Raw genomic sequence first — 21,207 nt, forward strand, 5'->3', positions numbered from 1 at the left:
GCCCGCGCCCAGGCCGCGACTCTCGGTGCTCTTGGGGAAGGGCTTGATGACCGCCGTTTGGTTGGGGTTCTCTTTCTTGTTGATGTGGATGGACAGCCGCTGCCACAGGTGCTGCCCCCGGCTGCTCTTCTCGTTCTGGGCCCATGTGACGGATTTTCCATTGGAACTGCGGAGAGAAGGGAGACCAGAGGTGACTCGGAGGTTCTGGGGGAGCGGGTTCCCAGTGCCGAATTATGGGGTTATGGGTTGGGAAGGATTTTTCTTTTCTTTCAGGAAACACTGCGTCAAAGGACACCGTGGAAGGAGATCGTGAAAGTGGCTTGTTTCCTGGTACTGAGTGCAAGTCCGCTGTATTGTATTGGCCTTCCGTTTATCGTTACCATGAAGGTGTATCAGAGGGGATAGTCGTAAGGATCAAGGAGTATTTATTGGCAATTCTGCAGTAGTTCTGAGCAGCAGCTGGTTATGCTGCAAACCCAGAAGGGCCTGCATTATGGCGGCAGTGTGCACAAGCGCCTGATACAGGACGGCCTCTGAAAGGAAACGTTGGAAATAGGACAACTCACCAACACAAACATGAGAGGACAGAGAAGGGGTTCGAGTCAAGGGTTACCAGGAAGTGGACCGTGGTTCCAGTTCAGTTTTTGTTCTTTGAGCCAATGATTGGTGTATTTGGCTAGGGATTTCTGTCTGAACTCCTGACTTTGAACATGGTTTTAGTCTGCCTTATCTGCTGTAAAATAGAAATCCAAGGAACACATATACAAAGTTCTAATCAATTAGAGCTTTTCTACTTTACCCATATTCTCACAAATTTATGTTTAGGCCTAAAACTTGAATAACAGTTCTGTGAGGGAGCATGTTGCCTCTGGCACCTAGCATATTGCTTTCCAACTTGGGTCTTGATGAGTGTTACCTGATGGACATGGTTTCGTGGGGCATTTCTCTCCCTTTTCCCTTTCCCTAAGCAGTGCCTTTTGGTCCTGCACCATGAAGGCTGAAAGCTGCTCTGATGGTATAATTGGTGCCTTAGCCTCAGATCCTGACTGTGTCCTCCTTACCGTTAAATATGACACAACCTCTAAATCCACAGACTCTCTGTCAGAAACCTCACTTATGATCAGAGAATGTGGCCTGACCTTCAGGGATGTTCTATGGTGATATCCTGGGGTGATTTCTCATCACAAAGGAATCCAAGATCTCTGTAACTCGGAGGTCTGGTTTTCCAGACAGCTCTGCCCTAGATGCTGTGACCAAGAGATAACCTTGGAGAGTCTATGACAGAAAGCTTTGGCCACCCAATTTTATCATCTCAGCCAGTGGTGATTAAACTTAATTATGCTTAAAACTCATCTAGGGTATTTGTCAAATAGCCCAGGCAGGACTCCAGAAGATTCTGATCATCTACCTTGGGTTCCAAGGATCTATGCATTTTATCAGCACTCCATCCCCAAACTAAGAAACCTTAACAGAAAGTTCCCGTTGCTCCCTTGGCCTCCTTGCTGGAGAGCTGAACTGCCTTTGCCAGACAGGGGGCTGAATTGTATTTGGAGCTCACCTGCCTTGGGGCTACCAGACTGCAACTGCCAGATCCCCTCTGCCTGAGATCCCTACTGCTGTGATCACAGATCTCTGTTTCTGCAGCTCCTGTTACAGGATGCTTTCTGTCTCTTTCCCATACTGCTTCTCATTTCTTCATCTGCCCTTTTCCTCTTTGTGGTTTTCCATTTTCTGCTGCTGCTTCTGAAATCTCATTGCATTTAATCTACCCAATAGTTTGCAACCTGGTATCCTTTAGAATTCTGGAATGTGATCTGTCTTCCACTCCTGCCCCTCTTCCTACAAAGGATGATCTGTTATTTCCGGGTCTGGAGGTTGCTGTACATCTGCGGTAGCAGAATGGGCCCTGCCAACCTAACTTTCCTTTCCAGGAGAGTTTCAGGGTTTATTTCTACATTTTGCAATAACCTGACCTGCCACCTTTTATGTTTTTAGTGCATTACTTTCTTCTTCCCAGGTATCTACTAAGTTCTGGAACATGGCACAGAAGAAATGGGCCAGACTATTTATGGGATTTGATTGGGAGGATGGTTGCCAACAACCCCTTTTCTCTCCTACCAGCAAGATAAGAAACGTGCATGTTGGGAAGGACAATGAGACTTTCAGGTTGCTGAGGCCACTTTTAATACAAAGCCTGGGCTAGAAACTCGAAGCATGACTGGATTTACCCTACTAAGCTCTACTCTAGGAAAGTTCTTGCTCCCAACATAGAGGTTTTGATGGAACATAACTCTGGGTATTAATTATGTCAGTGTTTGGAATCACATGCAGTAGTGCCTGAAAACTTGGTAGCAGATGGAAAAGCCTTTGGATAAATGTGTGAGATGGAAACTATCCTAACCAGCTAGTCTGCAAAACGTACTGACTTTTTCCTGGCCATGACTTTGCTCGTAGTGTCCCTGGTCATTTGGAAGAGAGAGCACCAAACAATCTGAATACCAATGGAAATGGACATAGGAGACACCAGAGAAATGGAGTCCAGCTGTGACTACCTCATTTCATTCCTTGGTCATGAAAGGCTTTTTCCCCCCTCCAAAATAAATGGAAACTTTTAAGAAAAAAATAACCTGACTTAAGACATCAATCTGTTTATTAGTAAAATGTAATTTCCACAGGAAACAGACAGGAAACTAATCTATCTTATTCATTAACACACAGGATCTTAATATGCATTTGATGGACGGATAGGATTCTTAAGCTAACCATTCTTAAGGACCATCGTGTGGTGTCCTGGAAAGTGCATTGGCCAAAGGACTCTCAAATCTGGATTCTAATTCTGGATCTGCCATCCTGGATGCTTGGAAAACAATAGTCTCTAAGCCTTAGTAAAAAAGCAGAGAGTATATAATTTGGTGAAGGCTGTCGTGAGGATTAAATGAGATTGTATAGATGAAAGCTTTTTGTAAGCAGAGAGTATCTAAGAGTATTAATTTTTGCATCCCATGTGAACATTACATTTCAGAAAATAAAAATAGTATACTCATAGTTTTGAGCTCTGGTTGAGAAACAGAATTCAGTACAAAGTAAAATATGTAGTAAAGCCATAAATATTTTTGGTTGTTCCTCCTTAACCTGACCAACTGTACCACGAATTGGAGTTCTATTGGGTTTGCTCTGTGTTTTTTTTTCCATGCTAAATAGTCTCCTTGGTGAACACATCCACTCCACTAAATTCTACATTATTCCTTTCCCACAGTTTACTTCTTCCTGAAGTGCTTTCATTGTATTCCCTCCTCTCTGTCTTTTCTTTCTTTTGGCCTAAGTTCTTATCTTTTTTTTTTTTTTGGATTTTACCTTAATTGCCTTTATTTGAGAGAGGCACTCTCTCTCTCTTTTTTTTTTTAATGTTTTTTTATTTATTTTTGAGAAACAGAGAAAGACAGAGCATAAGCAGGGGAGGGGCAGAGAGAGAGGGAGACACAGAACCTGAAGCAGGCTCCAGGCTCTGAGCTGGCCGTGAGCACAGAGCCCGACACGGGGCTCGAACCCACAAACTGTGAGATCATGACCTGAGCCGAAGCCGGACGCTTAACCGACTGAGCCACCCAGGAGCCCCAAAAGAGGCACTCTTGACCCCATCCTGACTAGGTTAGATTCCCAGAGTCCTTGCATTAGGCACTTAATAACTCTTTTCTGTATGTCCACCTAATCTGCTGGGTGGAGTGTTCTCAACGTACAGTCAGAGGATTCTTTGTTTCCTGTTATATCCATAGTACCCAGTGCATTGCCTAGAACATAGTATGGACTCAATAATATTTTGAACTAATAATTGAGTGGACACATGAATTTGATTTAAAAAATTCATACTGAATTGTTTCTGGAAGAATTAAGTTTTAAAAATAATTTAATAATAAAAAATAATTCAATGTCAATTCTATTTTGTCTTATGGATCAATCTGCTTTTTATCAATGTACTGCAATCAGTAGTACTCAGTAAATATTTCATTAACTAAGTACAAAAACACAGATCTTTATCTCTACTGTGAAAATCAAAAAGGAAGTAGTTGTTCCTTTTTTGTAATTTATATGTGTGTGTGTGTGTGTGTGTGTGTGTGTGTGTGTGTGTGTAGTGAAACTTCCTAGTGATAAAAGCTTATGAAGGCAGTGTGGATAGTAGACTCAGAATGTGGGCTTAAGGTATGGCCCTGAGTGATGTTGGGCCAATCACTTAACACCTTTGAATCTCTTTGTTCTTTGGTAAAAAATGGAAGAAATAAACCTCTCCCTGCTTGCCTCACATAATTTCTGGGAGGAACCAAATGGTGGTACACATGAGGGTACTTTATAAAGCATAGTACCTCTGCAGACCTCACCATCAAATCTTCAATCAACTGCGGTAAAATCTTTATTATTATTGTCATTATTGTTGTTACTGAGAACTTTTTTTTTAAGCATCAGAATTATACATTTTCCCTAAGAACTCTGAGGTAAAAATAAAGAAAAAGCAAACTTTTCCTTCCCTGTCTATAGACTTGACCTTCCCCACTGAATATTTTGGGCATTAGAAAAGGAGGAGGAAAGAGGAGTGGAGGAGAGAAACAGAACAGATGGTTTTGCTATACCTGGAAAGGAGGACAATTTGGCCAAAAAACCCCAAACAACCCATTAAAACTTTGTGCTCTTTCCAGGCACCAATTAACCCTTTATCAAATATAATACTATGTAATCGAATGTTCTTTCTACTATGACGACTTGTTCTTTGTTTCTTGGGGCAGGGGTGCATTTTGATCATGTTATTTTAGGGTTAGGTTTTTTGTTTGTTTTTTTGTTTACAGTTTGTGTCTGCCAAAATGACAGCTTCTACCTTTATTCTCAGAAGTTTTTTCCCCAGTGACAGCCAGGAGAGAGGAATAGTAAGATTATGAGCTTTCTAATACAAAAAATATTAAAAAAAATTTTTGAAGTTTGTAATGTCACTAGCAAATATGTCTTTGGAATGATTTCAGAACATACTAGGCCAATAAAAGAATTTCATGAATTAAGAATATTACAAGTAGAAAATTTCCAACTGCAGTTCCATTTTCTATATATTTTCCTAAGCTTTTTATTAATATATTTTGAATTACAAAGTATGGAAATAAAGTTTTTAAAAGATAATGGGGAATTGAATATTGTTTATATCCAGACATTCTAAATTAGGTGGAATAAGTTCTTTCTGAGCCTTGCCTAAAATCTGACAACTTGATTATGACAATTACATTGAGAAACACACTGTAATATATAAAAAATGGCAGAATCATCCATATAAATTTCCCCAGTTAAGCATAAATGGATATAAATAGCTATCTTGCTGACAAAAAAAATTTAAATTACCATGATGGGATATGCATTAGAAATATATGTACAGACAAAAACACTTGAGTAAATGGAAATGAATTACCTACCAAAGACACAGTAATTGAAGCAATATCACCTTATATTTGCATAGTGCTTTATAAAGTACTTTTAGGAACACTGATTGTCAAAGGTAGATAGGATCAATGTCTTTGTCCTCCTTCCAAAAATAAGAAAATTGAGGCTCAGTGAGATAGGTGATTTACCCAAAGTTAAGCAGTTAGAAATTGGTAACTGGGACCAATACTGTCTCATGATTTCCAATTCCATTTTTCATGACAGTACAGCATCCATCTTTGCTTTGTGAAGTGAGCTGTCCTTATTTCATGGAAGAGAAGCCCTCAGATGTTTTCTGGTGATGATATGCATTTTTAAGTAGATATGTTAGTCATTGATTTATATTCCCTAGTACCATGTCTTTGTACTTCTTAATCATCTATTTTGAGGTCTCAAAAAAGCACTGTTTATCACTCTTTGGTCTTTACCTCAAATAGCACAGGTTGATCAAGCACTTATATTTGTCAAAGATAATGACTGGATGCCCAGTGATGAAGGCAATTGAAACTTACAACCATATAAGTAAATATTATATGGCAATTTTTAGCCTCTCTTTTTTTCTCCTATGGTGTGATCTGGTAAAAGACAGTTGTCCTATGTTTATGTAGCCCACTTATTTTCTCTCTGACTTATTTTGGAATACCACTAAAAGAGAATGGTGTAAATTTGAGAATAACCTTAACTGCACTATTTTGCAAATTTTGGCATTTCTACTAATATTGGTAATAAATGATATGTGATACCTTTGGAAGTGATTGTGATTCATCAGTACTTTCTAAATAATTTTTAAATGTTTATTTACTTTTGAGAGAGATAGAGACTGAGCATGAGTTAGGGAAAGGGCAGAGAGAGAGAGAAACACAATCTGACACAGGCTCTAGGCTCCAAGCTGTCAGCACAGAGCCTGACATGGGGCTTGAACCCACAAACTGTGAAATCATGACCTGAGCTGAAGTCAGATGCTTAACTGACTGAGCCACCCTTCTTATTCAGTACTTTTTGATACTGTGGTGGAGAGTTAGCTGATATTAGACTTCCTTCAAAAAGAGCAAGAGAAAAGATACACATAGAAGGCTAGCAATATGAGTTACTCATAGGCTTATTTTTCTTTTTCCTGGGACCTTGAAATGAGGAAGTAGATGGACAAGTGGAAAGTTGCTATGGGCAAAAAGTGAGAGATTGTAGAGCTTGGGAGTAAGTAGTTCACTGGGTAACCACAGAGTACATATCACAAGGAATTCAAAACTTCACAAGAAGAAGAAACTTTTTCTAGCAGGAGGGGAGTGGCCAGAGAATGGTGCTTGCACACAAGAGACAGATTGAATCTACACCTTGAAAAATTAGTAGATTATGGCAAACTCCAAAAAGAACAGTAGGCATTGCTATCCAGGAAAAATAGTAATGACATAGATTCAGGAATCCACAAGGATATTCCAGGATAACCAGTAGTCCAGTTTGACTAGGTGGGGATGGAGAAGTTAAGCATCAGAAATAGAGTTTGGACATTTTTGTCTGATATAAAAATTCTTCTTTCTTTTGCTTTCTTTTGTTATTTTAATAACTAATTTGTAATTAATCTTGGACTTATTAATTTCTGGAATAGATAGATGGTCTAACATAGTTGACTAGAGAGATGGTCTAATTATTAGATATATATGAAATACACATGCTTGATTTATAAATAAATTAATATATAAATAAATACTCATTATTTCTTTTCTATATTATTCTTCAACTGCAAGAATTATTTTTTGTTACTTAATATTTTATGTATTTGGTACTTTTCAAGCTCAACAAAAACAATTAACTGTAGGAATCATGCCATAACTTTCTTTAAATCCTCATTGCAGCCTCATCCATTGACCTTATTGCTTGTCTGGCCACAGTCCTGGTTCTACTTCAGGAATATGTTAAGGCCTAATTAATATCTGTTAAGTTAATTAGTCCTTTAGGCAATAAGGAGCCAAGAAGATTGACACAAGCAAAATAGTGGTGTCCAGGGTAGATTTAAGAAGCTGTTTTATTAGTGCAGGGACACAGTGTTAAGATGCTAACAGGTGTGGAAAAAATGAGGATGGAAAGAAATATAGTGATATTCTAAAACTATTGTGAAGGAAAAGACATTTGTCCTTGGTATTAGAGGAATTTAGACAAAAGGTTGCTCACTGGGGAAGGAAGTTTCAAGGAAGGATTTGCAAATAAAGTGGAGATTAACGGGGCCTTAAAGACTGAGATGTTAAAATAACATGGATAAACAAAATCCAATTAATATTTATGTGTTGCATATATGACAGAGAAGGTAATTCCACATGCTCAACACCTTGAAACCCTTCCAACAACCTGATGAGATGGACTTTCGCCTCCCTTTTAAGTAGCTGCGAGTGAGCAGGGGCTGCTTGTTTCTCTGAGAATTCCCCCAGAGAACATCTCTAACTAGACAATCAGTCTTCAATGAAGTCTTTGTGGGAGGAGAACCATTAGCTCTATTTTAACTAGTCTTTGGTTTAACAGGAGGACTTTTCAACATGTCACAATCCATTTGGAGTGGCTTACTCAAGTGCCCAATGGTTCTAGTACAGCTACTTCTTCCCCCACATCGCCAAAGAGAGAAAGCATCTAACAAAGGATGTAGAGCATGTTCCAAGAAGAGGCATTTTGTTGGATCATCACAGCTATTCTTTCTCAAGTTACGCCATTTTTTTAAAATTCAAAATTGAGTAACCCAGACTCAAACCTCAAACTAAACTACTTCTCATACTGAGATGTAAGTTCAACACTTTAGTTGAGGTGTTTCAACAAAGATTAGAGGATTTTCCCCCCAGTCCTATTCCCTTTGAGATACTTCAGATGCTGAACACACATACACACATTCTTTTTCTCTCTTCCTTATGGGAGAGACACTTAACATGAAACCTACCCTCTTACTTTAATTTTTAGTGCACAATACAATGTGATCCCTTCACACATGTCAGGACAGATAATAACTGTTAAAAGATAACAAATACTGGTGAGGATGTGGATAAAAAGGAACCCTTGTGCACTGTTGGTGGGAATGCAAACTGGTGCAGCCACTGTGGAAAACCGTATGGAAGTTCTTCAGGACATTAAAAATAGATTGCCATATAATCCCGCAATCCCATTTCTGAGTATGTATCCAAGGGAATTAGGATAAGGATCTCAAAGAGGGATTAACGCTACCATGTTCACTGCAGCTTTATTCATAGTAGCAAAGCTGTGGAACAACGTAAATGTCTATTGATGGATGAGTAGACAAAATGTGTCCCTTTTGAACATTTTATTAAAAACAAGACATCCAAATTTCCAATAGGTAGATGAAAAGGTGCTCATCATCACTAATCGTCAGAAAATGCAAGCTACAATGAAATATCACTTCACACCTATTAGAATTGCTAGAATCAAAAAGACAGAAATAATTAGCATTGGCAAAGATGTGGAGAAAAGAGAACCCTTGCACAACATTGGTGGGTATGTAAATTGCTGCAACCAGTATGGAAAACAATATGGAAGTTCCTCAAAAAATTAAAAATAGAACTACCATATGATCCAGCAATCTCAACTTCTGAGTATTTATCCAAAGGAAATGAAATCACTGTCTTAAAAAGGTATCTATACTCCATGGTTACTGCAGCGTAATTTATAATATCCAAGACACAGAAACAACCTTAGTGTCCATCAACAGATGAACAGATAAGGAAAATGTGAGATGTATGTGTGTGTGTGTGTGTGTGTGAATACACAAATGGAATATTATTCAGCCATTTCCAAAATAAGGAAATCTCACTATTTGTTACAGAATGAATGATGTGGATGAAATGTGAAGGCATTGTGGTGAGTAAAATAAGTGATAAGTAAAATAAGTCAGACGGAGAAAGGCAAATATTGCATGATATCATGTATACCTGGAATCGAAAACCCCTGAACTAATAGATACAAGAACAGATTGGTGGTTGATGGAGGAGGGAGCAGGTGGTATGTGAAATGGGCAAAGAGATCTAAGAGGTACAAACTTCTAGTTACAAGATAAGTAAGTCCTGAGGATCTAATATACAACATGGTGACCATAGTTAATAATACTGTGTTGTATATTTGTAAGTTGCTAAGAGAAAGGATATTAAAAGTTCTTATCACAAGAAAATAATTGTAGATGTGTGATGATGGATGTTAACTAAATTTATTGTGGTGATCATTTTGAGATATATATGTATATATCTCATATAATTATGTTGTACACCTAAAACTAATACAAGTTTATATGTCAGTTATATCTCAATAAAAAAGAAATTGTATTCTTTTAGTATTCAAACAGCTTCTTACATTTATCCTATACACTATTCTCTTGTTTATGTCCATGTTCCTGATTCCTCACAGATGACAGGAATCTTTCTCTGGTTTCTTATAAAATTAATTAGGTAGGTGCATACAAAAAATAACAGATGCTCCTGATTAATATTTACTTTTGTCTTTTGTTTGCAATATGCTGCCTTCTGATGTATATCTGATCTCCTCATTTATTTTTTACTACTTTAAAATATCAATTCTATGTGTTTTCATATACATGTTATTTTTAATTCCTCAAAATAATATGTGAGGCAGTTGTCAACACCATATCTATTTAATGGATTATAAAGCTGATGCTTACAGAGATTCATGGGATTTGTGTGTACAAAGGTAGAAAATATTAAGGTGTAAAATCTTTCTGTGTATGATACTAAAGCCTATGTCTTTCCAATGGCTACTGATTCTAGGAGTACAGAAGACATAGTATCATAAAAGCATAATCTCCCCTTAGAAGGCATGTGAAGTATAATGGCAAAAAATTGTTAGGTGTAGAAATTCTATTTCATAGATCTTTGTCCAGTATGAAGCATAGAGCCTTATGCATAATAAGTGATGAGTTAACATTTAAAAAAATAAATAATCCTTATGTTGAAGAATCAGTTCAAAATGACTCATTAAACATAGAGTTGGATCAAGTAGTGATTCAGGTTTACAGAGCACTCAGCTCTGTGAAATAGTTTGCCCTTATTTTGGTATTATCCTCCTAAAGGGAACATGGCAGTAAGATTTGGTAACAGTAATAATAATAGAATCTATTGAATGCTTTCTGTGTGCCACACAGTCTGCTAAATGCTGTGATTGCATTATCTCATTTAATTTTCACAGGATTATATAGTAAGGGGAATGCTGTATTATTATCTTCATTTTACAGAAAATGGAGATTAAGGTGGTAAAATGGCACCTCAAGGTCACACTGGCTAGTGTTGCAACCAGGCTTTAAAGACTTTGATTTCAGAATTTTCACTAAATCATTCTAATATTAGGTTATTTAATATTTCTGGACCTCATTTTCCTCATCTGCACTATGGAAAAATCATTCTTGGGAGAATTGAGTGCATAGCCAATGGGAAGGGACTGCTACAGTCTCTGATGCATAGTAATTATAGCTATGGTAGTAACTGTTACCTGTTTTAGAACATCTCTCAGTATAAAGTAGAACATTAATATGAAACTGACTTTGGGGAGGGATGAAGAGAAGACTACTGCAGTAGTCCTATTATTATGAAACTATCTGGCTTCATACTAAAAAGAAAAACTTTACTTTTCGGTGGCTCTGAATTTTATATAAAACTGTGTACATTCCTTTCTGAACACTCACTTCAGGTTAATATTGTTTTGTTTATCTTACTCCTAATTCTGTTTGCACTGGTATAAGCTGTAGTTTCTGATATCAAATGAGGATTTAATTGGACACATACATGTTCTTGTGGGACAGGGATTTCTGCTGCATTGTAATGATCAGTTTTCCGGATTCTGTCCCCCGGTGGACTACAGATTTGCAAGGGCATTAGTCAAGTCTTGGTCATCTATTTATCTCCAAGTTGTGTAAGTGCTTGGCTCATGGTAGGTGCTTAATAAGTGAGCATAACATGAAGGAGGAAATCATTGAATTGATGAAAGGCAAAACAATCTTAACACAGACATCGCAGTTTGGGGTTGCTTTTGAAATCTGAGTTCTTGGTGATTATGAATGACATCACTGTAACTAGATTGTCTAAAGGCTCTAGCAGACATTTATACCCACTAAAATTAGATGTTGCATCAATTAGGTAAAAATCAGTGACTCAGGTGATTGGGGGTTTAACACCCCACCTAACTGATATCATGACTTTGCAACAATAAAAATAACCCTGTACCGCCTTCCTCCCTTCAAGCTCTGATGGGGGACTGTAGATCTTTCTATTTCATTTGATTAGGGAGTTCTTTTTCAAAGAGAGACTGGGAGGCTCAGGGTGTCTGTGCTTCCCCCTCATGGGATACAGGAGTGCTTCAGAACGCAGACTCCAGTGATCACTCTGATGGAATGGCCCTGCTGAGGCAGGAGATAATAACATTCATTGTTGAGGTTTTAGCCATCCCTGAGGTGGACCGTCTCAGTATGAACTCACACAATAACAGGGTTTAGAGATTTCCAGTTCTTAGAACACCTCCCTATTTAGGACTCTCTTTTACTTCTGCAATCAGGAGGTCTCTGCTCTGAAAACACACTTAGACTGTCCACTGTGAAAATACAAAAAGAGGATGAGTTATGCTAGATTCAGATGGAAGGAAAAAAATTCACATAAAAAGAAAACAACAACATAATATTTCAGGAACCTAGTGTGCTATGGATACATAGGATGTTCTTAGATTTTTCCAAATGTGGGGGTGGAGGGAGAAGGGGGAAGGGATGGACTGTCTTTAAGGCTCTGTCATTGTTTCAGGGAAGATAATAGTGTTCTGCCTTAGGGCTACATGCACTGTAAAACTCTCTCTTTCTCCTGGTAACTTGGCTCTGGAAGGAGAGTTACCTCAGGCATGAATTCACCAGGTCCTGTCCTGTCTATAGCTTCAGCACAGAAAACAGGTAAATGAGGTTCAGGGACACATTCCTGGTTTTCTGTGGTGGTTTGAGCTTCCCTCGGCCCCTCCCTGGGGCTGGTTGGTTGGTTATGGCCAGAGATCCAGTCCAGATGTTTGCAGAGTAAATGTGCTTGACTATGACTCTGGGAAGCAACTTGGGGGAAGAGTGAGAGCTGACAAGAAAGAGGGCCTCATCAGTGGATACTAAAAGTATCTGTAAAACTTGTATAGTTTTTCTTTCCCCAGACCTTCCATTCAATTCCACAGGGAGCAAAGTGGGATGAACTTGTCTAACCTCTTATTTAGAAATCATTTATGTTGTAGTTGTTTCCTCTTTGATATCTTTTCTCTTAATTTTTAAACTTATTTCTCCTGGGGTGCCTAGGTGGCTCAGTTGGTTGAGCATACAGCTCTTGATTTCAGCTCAGATGATGATCTCATAGTTTTGAGATTGAGCCCTGTGTTGGGCTCTGGGCTGAGAATGGAGCCTGCTTAAGATTCTCTCCTTCTCCTCCTCCCTTCCTTGCATGTGCATGTGCTCTCTCTCTTTCTCTCAAAAAATAAAAAATAAACCGGGGTGCCTGGGTGGCTCAGTGTGTTAAGCATCCAACTGTTAATTTTGGTTCAGGTCATGGTCTCTTGGTTCATGAATTTGAGCTCTGTATCAGGCTTGGTGCTGACAGTGTGGAGCCTGCTTGGGAATCTCTCTCTCTCTCTCTCTCTCTCTCTCTCTCTCTCTCTCTCTCCCTCTCTCTCTCTCTCTCTCTCTCTCTCGCTCTCTCTCTCTCAAAATAAATAAATACAAAAACAATAAAAGCAAATTAAAAAGAAACTTATTTCTCCTGGATAAATGTCTTCATGTGTGTGTGTATGTGTGTATTTTTGTAAACAAATACGAAGTTGGAAAATAATATTTGATGTTCTTAGACATTTTGGCCTCTCCTTTTATGTGTTGTGAGGCTTTTCTTTTCCCTAATGGAAATCTCTTCTAAAACACTGAAGGACTCCCTCTCCCTCCCATTCACTTTCACTTTCTTCCATCAGTTTTTATTTAATGCTAAAGAAATGGGAAGGATGAAAAAGAAGGAAGGGAAGACCATTTATTCCCAATGAATTATGCTTATCAGTGGGGCTGAGGTTGGTCATTCCAACAGAACTATTCTTACTATTGCATGCAGTAGTCCCCTGTGCTTCACCAGGGTGTAATAAGCCTTGTCCTTACCTTGGCTGTATCCAAACAAGTGAGGAAGTGAAGGTAACTATTATCTTGCTACTATAGAAAAACTTGGACTATTCTTCGTGTAGATATGTTGAATTGCTATCTCTGTAGATCTGGACCTGATCCAGGAAAGCTTGATCTGGATGATCTGGAGTCCCCTTTCCCTCTGTGTCCCATTGTCTGCTGTCTCCTTCTTACCATTCTCAATCAAGACAGTCTTAAGCAAATCTAATCACTGGGCTGATCAGATGTGAGAGTTCTAAGCCTTGACTAAACACTCCCAAGAGCAATGCATGGCAGAATAGCTCTACATCAACTCCTAGACAAATGGATTATTCTAAAATATCGGTTTATGGACTGGGTAAATTTAAACAAATTAGGAAACATATTTTGTCTCAGTATGTTTGGTAGGGAGCCAAATTTGGGAAGTCCAGTCCTAAACAATTGCTTCGAATCAGAAGTCACTCTGATGCTACAATCTCTAGCAATATAACACATTTGATACAGTCATTTTCACCTTGTCCAGCCAACTCCAGTGCTGTTTGATTTTTCAAGGACAGGAATTATGGCACTTTGTCATATCTGAATGGAAGGAAACCAGTAGGCCCAATGGCAGTCTGTTGAGTTACCCCCACAGAATGAGCCATTGAGGGTTATCTTTCAAACACACTGAGATCCAAACATGGCTATGTACAGGCATCATGGGCATAAGGGCATCAAATACACTAATGTGCATACACATATGCCCACACAGGTATACATACTCTCATTGCCTTGTCTCTGGGAGCCACGGACAAAGTGGGCCAGCCTTTCATTCAAGGCTGCTATAAATGATTGGTCAGACTATGCTGCACAGTTTGGTGCACCACTTTCACAGACTGCAACATGAATTATACCCCCCCAGAAGTTGTGCAGTGCGGTTGTCCTTGGAGAAAGTTAGACACCATTCTTAAACCAGAGGGGGCCAACTACTGAGGAAGCAAATACAATGTTTGGGGTGAAAGTTTAACAGGATTCAACAGGATTATCTTCTGGCTATGCAGCTGGATCTAGGGCTCTGCCCTCAGGACATGCACACACATGTACACACTGTACTTTCTTCACTTTTCCTTTCCTCTAGCCTCTGTGCAAGAGCTTCCCTTCCACAGTTTTGTACCACAGGTGGATGGGGAAATGCCACAAGTTAGGCATGGAGAGTTAGTTCACGGTGAGTGATTCCCCAGCTCAAGGCTGCTCCAGCATTCTGCACCCATTTAATGCCAATCTTAACAGTATTTTTCTCCAGAGTCCCTTTCTTAAAACCCGGTCCCATGCAATAAAGCACGTTCATTTCATGCAACACAGCGTAGTTGATGCTTAGAGTTCTAAATAACCCAGATTACTGGGGCACTGCTCAGTTGGGGGTGCCTGGTATGAGGGAACATGCACAGCGCAGCGACAGGGGGTGTTTGCCACCGAACACAGAGAAATAAAGGAGCTGCAAAGCTATGGTAGCCAGAGGAGGACTAGCTTTCCTGATTTCAGTTCATGAAAAGCCTCTTGCCTCTACAGCTCGCTAGTTTGGCCTTGTTATTTGCCCTTGGCTGTCAGATGATGTTCCACAGGAAAAAAGTCAGATTAATTCCCAGGTTTGTCTGGGATCAGGCTGGAATCCTCCCTCATTGAAGTCCTTCCCTCAGAACCAGTCCTAGGCTTTTGCATTTGTTTTGACAACTGATCAGATAGTCCTGAAACATGAATTTCCTCCAATCTCTTCCACTTTGCAAACTCCAGAAGCATTTGAACAAGAAGTTGAAATTCATGGGAGAGCTGACTGTGAGCTAAGGCTTCAGACATGCAAAGCACACAACCCTGGGAGACAGCAGCATCTGGGACAGGAAGCTCCCGTCACTTCACACGAGGACAGCATGGGTTTTGCAAACCAAACACACACACAGAAAACCAGTGGTGGCCCAAGCTGGACACACTGCATGGGGTGCACGGTGGAGTAAGGACCTAGACCAGGGAGCCACCTGTTCCTGTAGCTTGCGTACATTTAGTTCACACCGTCTCAGGCCACTCACGGTTTGCTTACCTGCTCATGGTTGCTCTCCCACCATTGCCCACACTCCCTTTGGGGGTGAAACACTCTATTTCCGACTTGTGCTGGGCCAGTCTCCTGTCTTTGTACCTGGTGAGCATGAACAAGGACAGGAGCAAACAGAAAGATATGATTGTGTGCTTCACTGGCCAGGCTGAGGGAGAGCTGTGGCTGCAGATGGTTGTCCCGTGTTAAAACAGGCTCCTGCTTTTCACAGCAGTGGCTGACCTGTAAGACTTATTGGGTGCTTGTCATGGTATATGCATCACATCAGGGTTACTGCTTGTTAAACCACACACGATCTACCCTTCTAGATTGCCTATTAATCTGTGATTTCATCACCTCCAATAGTCAACGGCAAAGGAGTGCAATTCCTAGCCTCTGAGAAAAAGATTAGTATCAATAAATTCGAATTTATTTAGTGTTTACTATGCAAGAGACGTGGTGCTAGGATTTTCTCTGAATTTAATCCTGGCAACAGTCCTGTGGCAGCGGTTCTGTTATTATCATATCCATTCTACTGAAGAAAAGAAACCTAAGATTGTAAGGAGTAAGTAGAGTGATCAAGGGTTTTGAACATAGACAGTCCAAGTTTAGAACCCATGCTTTTAGTCCTTGTAATGTAATGTTGCCTTTTATTATGATTTTTTTAAATTGTTCTGGGGCCCCTGGATGGCTCAGTTGGTTGGATGTCTTGATTTCAGTTTAGGTTACGATCCCAGCATTGTGGGATTGAGTCCCATGCTGGGCTCAGTGCTGACAGAGCCTGCTTGGGATTCTCTCTCCTCTTCTCTCTCTGCCTCTTCCCCACTTATGTGAGAGTATGCATCCTTTCTCTGTCAAAATAAATAAACATTAAAAAAAATAAAATGTTCTTATCATTAACAAAGCTTCATTGTGTGGTATTATGTCTGAGCATTATATTAGAGACTGGTGATGCTAAAAGAGAAGCGATATTTCTTGGATGTAAGAGGTTTATATAACCATTAAGGTGAATCTGAGCAGTCAGTACTGGGCTGCCTGCATTGTGGAGGAGACCTCCCTTTTGTATCAGAAGTGGCATTTCACCACACCTGGAAGGTACTAGATGTTTTGTCTAAAATGAGTTATAAGATTCCCAGTGTTAGTCTGCTACATGGTGAATTGAGAAGAGCCTTCATATTTGAATGACAGTTTTCAAAGCCAACATGCTCTCACAGAAACCGTCTTTTTTAATCCATCAGTTTAAGCCCGTGGCTAATTACAGAGGGTACTGTGTGTTCATTGCCATGGGAGGACACTGACTTGCTTAACTGGCTTGACTAAAGTCACAAGTCTCATTGGTAGAGAATGACTGTTGGTAGAGCTTGCAGTGGTCAAGACTTTTAAGGTTTATTGCCTTTTCCCCTCTCAAGCTGGAGCCTAATATGATGCCACTTCATCCAACCCCTGGTATTCAACAGGCTGTGATAAAGTGACCTAGTATCAGAAGACTTGCTTACCTGTGGTATAGTCATTTTTGCCCTAAGTTTCTTTTCTTGCTGCCTAAAAATTAATATTAAATTTAAAAAATGTAACAAAAGCAAAATCATTATTAGTCCTGGATAGAGGCCTCTCTCTAAATTTTCTTTTTTTCTAAGGTGTTAAAAGTATTTAGTATTTGAATAAAAATGGATCATTAAATCAAGCCAAATGGATGGAATGGATTACTTTATTCAACAGACATTAGTTGAAAATCCATTTAATTCTAGGCAATGAACTTTAGTCTGGAAATATAGAGATAACTAATAACTAATCGACAGGTCCTGCCTCACAGAACTCACAGTGCAGTGGGAGAAAGAAGGGAAGAAGTCAATATGTTGTTTATAAGTTTCAGCCAATGATCATGAAAGAGGGTCTTCTGGAGATTTCTAAGAACAGTGTTTTGTTTTTATTTTCTTTTTACTCTTGGCAAGAAAACACTTGGAAGCCATGGTCTCTTTTTGCTATGGACAGTTGATTGGTGTAGTACTTGGCAATGCTACAACCATGTTGCAGGCTTGAGAGAAGCTAAGCCAACATTCTAAAAAATGGTGGCCCAGAAGATTAGAAGAATGTAAATTCTAGACAGTATCTCTGAGTGAATAAATTAGCCTGTTTAAGCTCAGAATTTCTTTTTATGTAAGTCGTATCATGTCAACCACTTTGAATTATGTTTTAGATTCTATGAAGGTGAAATCTTCCTATGTCTTACCTTACTTTGGTTAGTTCCTCATACAAAGACTGAGTCTAAGAATTTTTAAGGTTGTTTAGTCCTTTTGCTTTGGATATTTGTAAGTTCTCTCTCTCTCTCTCTCTGTGTGTTTATGAAGACCCTAAAGCAAGTTACTAACAAATGCTTTAGTCTTATCTAATCATTTGTCTTCTTTTAAATATTGTTCCTTTTTATACACACTATTGTATATAAAAAAGTAGGAGAGTTTTTAAGGAGTTACATTTGAATAAGAAGAAAAAGAGGGAGATAGACTGGGTAAAATAAAAGATTGTTTTCTCAATAACCTACATTTAGAGAACACCTAAACAATCGGCCCTTATAACCATGTTATAGACAGCACCGTTAATTATTGGAATCTATGCTAATCATAGTCATAACCAGTGGGATGTGGTGATTTATAAGAAAGATATATATTTGGTTATTTAGATGACCAAATATAGATACTATAAATGACTAAATATATATGAGAATATATATATTTCTTTTATATATTTGGTCTTCTTCCACTGTTCCTGGCTCAGAGTTCCCAAAGCTTTGGAATTTCCTAAGTGTTGAAAGTCATAAAGATGCCTTTTGTTATGTTAATAAGGTGATTCCCAAAGCACTTAAGGTGGGGCTGGTGGCCAGAGGAGCCAATCATGTAATTAGAGCATTGGAACTTTCAATCCCACCCCTTTGTCCTCCAGGGAGGGGGGAGGGGCTGGGGACTGAGTTCAATCACCATAAAAGTCCAAAGGATGGGTGTGGAAGGTTTCTGGGTTGGTGGACACAAGGTGATGCTGGGAGTGTGGTGTGCCTGGAGTAGGCATAGAAGCTGCATGTCCCTTCCCATATGCCTTGCCCTATGTTTCTCTTCCATTTGGCTGCTCCTGAGTTATATCCTACAATAAACCGGTGCTCTGGTAACTAAAACGTTTCTGTGAGTTCTGTGCACCACTCTAGGAAATTATTTGAACCTGAGGAAAGGGTCATGAGAATCTCTAGTTTATTGCCAGTTGGTGAAAAATATAGGTAACAGCCTGACTTACAACTGGCTTAGAAGTTGAAGGAGGAGGTTGTTAGAACGTCCAGTCTACAGCGTTCACTCAGAAGCACAAGTGATACCCTGGGCTTGTAATTGGCATCTGAAGAGGAGGGGGCGGGGGGCAATCTTGTAGGACTGAACCTTTAAACTGTGGGATCTCCAAGGTTGATAGCACCAGAATTGAGTTGAATTATAGGACAGCCAGCTGGTCAAGAGAATTGCTTGTTGGTGTGGGAAGTACCCACACCCTCAACACATTCACACTGGAATTGAGTCCCGGAACTCAAAATAACTAGTTACTATAGGTTTAGTGTTACATTTTCAAACTGATGAACTCATGGGCACTATCATTAAGTCATAGCACTTATTAGTACTTTCATAAAGCATTTGGTCACATGTTTGTAGAATTGGCAATGCTGTGCATGTATTTACCAAAGATTTTCCTCAGTTACCTTTCCTGTCACTAGACTAAGAAAGCATCAAGAAGAACAAAATAAAGAATACATAGTTGTGTCCCTATGTGCACATCCCTTACCTAGTCCAGTTATAGACCGATGTAAAAGTGGTCCTGGCTGTGATGATTTTGGGATTCTCTTCTAGGTGCCATCATATTTGAGGCTGCCTTTAGCATCTTTTGGAGCCAGGTTTTGTTTCATAGTTTTCCCTTTCCCTCCCTGGCCTTAGACCGAGTGTTTCTGTTTTAGTTTTCAGTCATTGTTTCTATTTCCCCTCCATACCAGTAGGGACCTTTAAAACAGTTTTGGAAATATCCAACTCTTTTCCCATGTGGGTTTCTCTAACACCAGCCCTCCCTCAGTTTTTGGGCTCTAGACAAAGTTCAGATAAAACACCTGCCCATAGGTAACATCTTTAGCAATCATCCAAAAACATAGTTTCTAATTTTAAAAATGTATGAGGCAGAGTGCAACCCTTTGCATTTTATTTTCCAGATTTTTTTTGCCACATTATCTTTAGGACTATCCTAATTTTGGATCCTGATGGTGATAATGTAAGGGGAGAAACTATGGTACGTGTTTGAAAAGCTTCTACAATATTGTAGAAAAATTTTCCTGTACCATTTGATTCTCACAACAAACTGAGTAATTATTATTCTCATCCTTCAGAAGAACCTGTGGCTCAAAAAGATTCACCATCTGGCTAAGTCTCCACAAATGGTCACAGAAATGGGGTGAGAAAACACATGCTTTACCTCCAAACACCATGCTTTTTATGAACACCTCACTTCTTAAATTCATTTTATGCTGAAAAAAAAAACCTTATTTAAATAATATGATAACCCAATTGAGGGACTGAAAATGCCATATGTGAATAGAATAGTGTGTACTTAATGCAGCTGGACTTTGGGCACAATTAAACCTATTTTTTTCAAAGGTCAAATTTGACTACCCAATGGCCAAGTAGAACAGATCACCCACCAGGCCTGTTGCTAACATGGAAATAGACTGCCAGTCCTCTGACTGGAGTTTACCTACAAAGGAATACACAAAAACCTGAAAGTCAGAGAGGCATTGCTGAGAACAACTGTCAATCAGTGTTGATGTATGGGAGACCCTGTGATATCAGAAGATGGGATGAGGTGGTAGACCTTTCCAACAACTCTCAAGGGTTACAAAGAGAGCCAAAGGAAGTCCCAAGTCAACCTTTCAGGTCAGATTGCTCAGGGGAGAATACTAGATGAAAACAGAAGGGAAGTTCTTACCGATCTTCCCTTGAGAGGGAAGGAGTAAGGCCAAATCTAGTTCATGATTATGAAATCATTCCCTACTTCAGTCTCCTCCTTCTGCCCTCCATGTGTCTGTAGGCAAGTTAATATATTCAAATGGTTTACTACTTGTTCTGGCAGATCTTGTGGTCTCCCTATCCAGAAAAACAGCTTGTGTCCAGACTTGCAATGTCAAGTTGATTCACTCAGAGATTTCAGATTAAAAACAAAAGAAATAAGCATGATTAATAGCCCAAGAAACTAATGTCAGAAATGAACATAAGTTGGGAAAGAATTTGAGAAGCTGCCAGGGAACATATTGCCCTGATCCTGTATAAAATGAAAGGAAGGTAAAAGTTGACAGGTGGGGGAGCAATGCAAATAAGCAATTAAAATGTAAAGAATCAGCTATATTGGTCCAGTAATTCTAGTCATAGGAACTTATTCTAAGGAAATAATTCAACAGAAGCTCAAAGGCTTCTGTACAAAGATTTTTCCTTTCAGTGTTATAGAAAAACAGCAGAAATGAAACAAACCAACAAACCACCAGAGAATA

The 21,207-nt window shown here is 39.3% G+C and overlaps 1 protein-coding gene across 3 annotated transcripts in view; it reads right to left on the reverse strand.

The window, feature by feature from the left end:
* Nucleotides 1–21,207, reverse strand: part of GRM5 (glutamate metabotropic receptor 5) — a 528,959-nt gene that overhangs the window by 4,850 nt on the left and 502,902 nt on the right. For 2 of the 3 annotated variants that reach the window (XM_029915032.1, XM_029915031.1), the window contains exons 9-10: nt 15,666–15,761; nt 1–166 (exon numbers count right to left, since the gene is read on the reverse strand). The exon at nt 1–166 is cut by the window's left edge and continues 4,850 nt beyond it. In XM_029915032.1, the coding sequence (XP_029770892.1) occupies nt 1–166; nt 15,666–15,761 (262 nt within the window). The remainder of the gene's footprint in view (nt 167–15,665; nt 15,762–21,207) is intronic. The other variant, XM_029915033.1, reaches the window with a different exon arrangement.

The sequence above is a fragment of the Suricata suricatta genome, chromosome 11 (assembly GCF_006229205.1).
Source record: "Suricata suricatta isolate VVHF042 chromosome 11, meerkat_22Aug2017_6uvM2_HiC, whole genome shotgun sequence".
In the NCBI taxonomy this organism is placed as follows: domain Eukaryota; kingdom Metazoa; phylum Chordata; class Mammalia; order Carnivora; family Herpestidae; genus Suricata; species Suricata suricatta.